General features: G+C 28.1%; 1 protein-coding gene across 1 annotated transcript; it reads right to left on the reverse strand.

Moving 5' to 3' along the window:
- Nucleotides 1-4,757: 4,757 nt before the first annotated feature.
- Nucleotides 4,758-5,990, reverse strand: LOC139889228 (probable xyloglucan 6-xylosyltransferase 3). The gene has a single exon (XM_071872190.1). It carries the CDS (start codon nt 5,988-5,990, stop codon nt 4,758-4,760), a length of 1,233 nt encoding a protein of 410 aa, XP_071728291.1.
- Between the last annotated feature and the right edge of the window lie 229 nt (nt 5,991-6,219).

Here is a 6,219-nt window from a genome sequence, read left to right on the forward strand (position 1 = left end):
TATTATGATTATTATTATTATTATTATTTTATCATAACTATTAATAATATTATTATTTTTTATGATTATGAATTGAGTATGATGATGATGATAATGAAGATCGTGATGATCATGGACGATGGTGATGATGAATGACGATTATGATCGATGACGTTTAGGAGGGTATAACTCTCATTATCACAAATTTTATTATTATTTATTGTTATTATTATTATTCCAATTAATTTTATTATTGTTAGTATTAAGATTATTATTAATTGCGTTATTATTGGTGTTATAAGTATTATTATTTAGTATTATTATTATTATCAGTATTATGATAAGAGTTATTGTAAGGATTATAATTATATATACATATAAATTATGAATACAAAAATGAAAATGAGTAAAACTATAATTAAGGCATGATCTAAATAAGATATTATCACTAATATTATTATTATTAGAAGTATTATTGTTAGTAAAATCATTATTAACATCATTATTAGTAAGAGTATTGTTATTATAGACATTATAGTTTTGTTATTACTAATATTGTTATGTTATGTTATTATTATTTTTTATTACTAAAAATATTAAAAATTATCATTTCAGTAAAGTTGTCATTATTATTATTATTATTATTATTATTATTATTATTATTATTATTATTATTATTATTATTATTATTATTATTATTATTATTATTCAAGGTATTAATTAAATTATCATTTTTCTATCATTATTATTAAAAGTATCATTTTTATCATTATTATTATTATTATTACTACTACTATTATTATTATTATTATTATTATTATTATTATTATTATTATTATAGAATGAAACACCTTTTATCTACTATTATCAATATTATTTTATCGAATAACTATTAGTTATATAAAATCATATTTACTACATATAATGTAACTATATTAATACTTTCTAAAACCCTATTTTCTAAACCCTAAACCCTAATTACTAAACCCTACACACTGTTTTTTTTTCAATCAAAAGTCATTTTTTCTTTGTTTTTTGTTATGATGCATCTGATGCATGAAAAGCAGTTAACATGCATCAAACAGCGGATAACATGCATCAGATGCATCTTAACGCTCCAGTTAAAAAAAAATTATTTTTTTTTGAATCTACACAATGAAAATAGATACCAATAATTTTTTTTTTAAATCGCAGCTATAGAACTAAAGATATAAAAATTACAAAATCACTTATCCCCTTATCCCACCAACACCCACTTAGCGCTGGATCCTTACCCTATATATATATATATATATATATATATATATATATATATATATATATATATATATATATATATATATATATAGGGGCAGGATCAATGGGGAAGTAACCAATCGGGAGGAAGCGGGGGAGCAAAAAAAAAATCGTTTTTATTGTAATTTTTTTCCGGCATCAAGATCACACGAAAATATGAACATTTAGAAAAGACACTTCGTGATGAATGTTAATATTTAGGCGGAAAAACGATCGACAAAAATAACATTCAAGATAATATTGTTCATAAAGAATGTGAACGTTTTTTTTCTTCATGTTTTGTGAAGTAAAATTTAGCCCGATTTAGAGTTTAGGGTTTAGGGTTTAGGGTTTAGGGTTTGGTGTTTTGGGTTTATGGAAATAAACCCAAAACCTTAAACCCTAAACCCTAAACCCCTAAACCCTAAACCCTAAACTCTAAACCGTTCGTGTTAAAAACTCAATCTAAATCCTAAATCTAAACCCTAAATCTAAACCCTAAACCCTAATTTTCTAAACCCTAATATCTAAACCCTAATAGCTAAAACCTCAACATACGCTCGAAAAACACGATAATTGTTATATATTACTTCTTCGAGCGTTTTCCCGCCAAAATAAAAACATTTATCACAAAGTGTCTTTATTAAATGTTCATATTTTCATCCCATCTATAATGTTCGTGAACAAAGTTTTTACAAAAAACGAAAAAAAAAAAAAAAAAAATTTTGTTTCCCCCCGCTTCCCCCCGATTGGTTACATCCCTCTTGATCCTACCACTATATATATATATATATATATATATATATATATATATATATATATATATATATATATATATATATATATATATATATATATATATATATATATATTCTATAATGGCAACCTAATATCCGAAACCCAGTCCCAATGTTGTTCAAAAACTCAATACTATAAGTTAATAAAACCTTTCTTGCGACTCCTTTATTCATTTACAAACAAATTAAACACATGCTCACACTAACATACCTTTTTTCCAATTTGCTGAAATATGAAAGTTATTTAATATCTATGATATTAAAATTTTTAAAAATGATTTGAATTTACAGTTTAAGTTCTTAAATTATTTATGAACACACAAATATAACTATGATAATATTAATTATACATAATGACTCCCCCGAGTATCATTATTTTGCTGAAATGACTAATCACCTTTCTAAAATTAAACTCGTGGGTTACACTTTTATTCAAAAAATAATTTTATGTAATAATTCTAAATAATATAATTTAAACTTTACTAATGTTACATTCCATGAAAAATTTTCATTGTACTCTAAATATCACGTAGTATATAATTTATATATTAAAAGATATTAATGGTGAGAAAAAAAATTATAGACATTAAGTTACTAACACCACCCAAAAGAACAGTTAAAATTCATCAATATTACGGGCTCTTAAACTCAAAAGAACAGTTAAAATTCGTCACACCACGGGCTCTTAAACTCAAAAGGAATTTTTAAAATTTGTCAACACGACGGGCTCATAAACTCAAAAGAATTTTTAAAATTTGTCAACACCACGGGCTCTTAAATAATTCTTACACTTTTTTTAGTCTCGATATTTACATACCATTATGAACTGCAAATTACATTTTTGCACGGGTTTTTACACACCCGTGCAACGCACGGGCTCAAAAATCTAGTATATATATATATATATATATATATATATATATATATATATATATATATATATATATATATATATATATATATATATATATATAAAAATCTAGTATATATATATATATATATATATATATATATATATATATATAGGTGTCATTAGGAGAGTATTAATAGAAATTAATGACAAATGGAATTTACACATGTTATATCTTCATAATTTTTTATAATAACAAGTTAATAAAAAAAAAATAACTGAGAAGAAAATTAAATTTAATTAGAATGATTAAAAAATATATTGATGTTAAAAAAATATATCAATCAATGAAACGTATTAAAAGGAACTAATTAAAAAATATAACACTTCTCTATTATCACAATCTAGCCCTAAAATAACGGTCCCATCAATTATCAATGGATTATCAAAGGTTTTGATTAAATGTGCCGAAAAAATTGAAGGTTGTAATCAAATTAACATCCAAATGCACCATCATATAACTTGGCATTGATAATCTTAACTCTAACACGTATCTCTCTTCATGTTTGTAATCTATATCTATCCAACCCGTATCGATAACTTGGCTGTCATATATATCTATGCATGTCTATATATAGAATTTTGGAACGGTTTTTGAATTGACGTGCAACGCACGGACTCAAAACCTAGTATATATTTTTTTTTTTGGGTAAGCGAGGAAACCCTCCTATGAACGAGCACATTGGCTCCCTCATAGAAGGTAAAACCTCGGGTAATCAAGCCCCCCGAGCGCGAGACCTGGTACCGGGTGAATTGCGCATTATGCGCACCCTCTAGTCACACTCCCTTTTTGAACAATTTGGCATAGCCAGGAATTGAACCCGGGTGGTGTGTTTAATTGGGCAACTCGGTGACCACTCAGGCAAGCCTGAATGGTTAAAAACCTAGTATATATATATATATATATATATATATATATATATATATATATATATATATATATATATATATATATATATATATATATATATATAAAACTAATTTTCTCACGTCGTTACTATACTAAACGTGTCCCATGTTAAATTATTAAGATGCTCGTATAAACACTAACATTCACAGTTGCATATATAGAGGTATTTCAGTAATTTCACATTTTCTAATATTTTTTCTCATTTTTTTAATTTCGATACTTTTCTTTTTGCCCAAGTAAAACATGGCCCACACCGCTCATTGGTACTTATTCAACGTTTTTTCAAATATCTTAAGTTAGGACAATTCATTTTTAACTAGTTCATATTATATCACTACAAACGATATGTTATCAGTAGATGAAAAATAACATTAAAATACTAACCAGGTTATATATAAAAAATGTAGCATAATTCGATGATACGTCGTCAACATATTTTGACGAAGTTTATTTTCTTTTTGGAGCCAACATAATTTCAAAGAAAAATTAAAAAAGAAAACGAAAAGTATTATCGAAGGCATGTCATCGATATATGTTTTGGTTAAATAAGAAAGCAAAAAGTATTCTCGACGACATGCCATCGATGTATGCTTTGGTTACAAAGTCGATAAAAGCCAGTAAAAAATTTAATATTTTGTCATCTAGTGGAGCTTTTTTCAATGATTATTCGTCGTTGGCAAAAGCGTCACGGGAAAGTCTAGTATTCGTGTAGTGTGTGCTACAATTTTAGTTTAATCGAAAGTCACTTAAATTTCTGCATTAAAGTTCACACGTAAATCGTCTTCATCTTCAATTGAAGTAGGATATATAAATGTTTGCGTTTAATTAATATGTATCCTTTGCTTAAGTCCTAAGACTTGTTGAACTAATGACTCTGTATGAAAGTTCAGTCGATACTATTCACTTGAGCCGCACGTCGAATATCAACCTGATTCACATACTCTAACGGAGTCGCAGTCTCATTTACGATCCTCTTTGTTTTATGATTTAAAAGTCCTTTATGACTCAATCCATACAACTTCAACACTTGATTATCCGCAAAATTAAACGCTCTCTCCATGCTACTCACACACTTATGAACAGGGTAATGCGCGTAAAGCGCACAAGGTTTACAACCCACAAAATGAGTCACAAAAGGCCATCTATCGTCACCAAAACCAGCATGATATTTTTCTATCATTTCTTCATATCTATCAACCAAACCTTCCCAATATCCGTGAAGAAGATACTTATCCTCAAGAAAAACCTTATCCATCCACTCAGTTTGCGTAATCAATAAATACACCAAAGCCGATTGATCATCAGCTTCGAATGCAGGCCGATCTTTTAAATTAGATGTTAAAATCTTCCCTGCTTCTTCACGAACCGGCCCTTGTGGGCCCATTGGGGCCCACGCGTCTAGCAAATCCAACGTCCATTGACAATTTCTCAAGAAAAAATCGCCGGTATTTAAAGCATACCAAGATTTATCTTTCATTAACATATCATAGTACCCTTGAATAACTAAATTATGATCTTTGTATTTCCATAATGGAAGATCAAATACCATATCAGTAATCAACGCATCACTATCCATCCACCAGATCCATTCGACTTCAGGATGCGCCAACATTAACATGCGAATTAATGGCAATTTAGCCCAATAACCGGTTAACTCTGTATCCAAAGGAGCCATATTATACACAATTTCAATACCATGAATCCTACAATAATCAATCTTATTCTTAAATGATTTCATCAAATAATGATCACCAATAGGACTATCACAAGGCTTTGGTGATGAGCTAGTAACAAGCAACATTCTTGGTTTACCATTAACAACATTTGGAAAACCTTGATTTTCACTAAGCCACAAACTTCTTTGTAAATCCCAATTTGAGATCTTTGCACCAAGTGAATAATTATAATTAAGAATAATTGTGATTTCACCTTCTTCAGGAAATGAAGGAAACTCACCAAAACCAATAGTGCCACGTAGGACAAGATACGTTATTAGCCCACAAAGAAATGTCATCTTCATATTCTGGACTCTTTTATTGATCGGACGGCGGGTACTGACGACTTTGGAGCTTGGTAATGTTGAAGTACCCTTTTTTTGAGTTCGTTGTTCTTCACCCATAATTTAATTTTTAAGTAATAAACGATATATTTTTTTTATATAGTTTCGTATGCTTTCTGCAAACCTGAAACCCCAATATATAATGGATTGATATCAAAGAATTAGTGATTGGGTCATGAAAAGATTTACTTTTTTTGATGGAATTAATCGAGCTTTTATAGATCATAGTCAATTATTGTACGTTAAGTTGGTCTTTATACATGCAACAAGTAGTATGTGTCAATGCCTA

This window comes from Rutidosis leptorrhynchoides, chromosome 2 (assembly GCF_046630445.1).
Source record: "Rutidosis leptorrhynchoides isolate AG116_Rl617_1_P2 chromosome 2, CSIRO_AGI_Rlap_v1, whole genome shotgun sequence".
In the NCBI taxonomy this organism is placed as follows: Eukaryota; Viridiplantae; Streptophyta; class Magnoliopsida; order Asterales; family Asteraceae; genus Rutidosis; species Rutidosis leptorrhynchoides.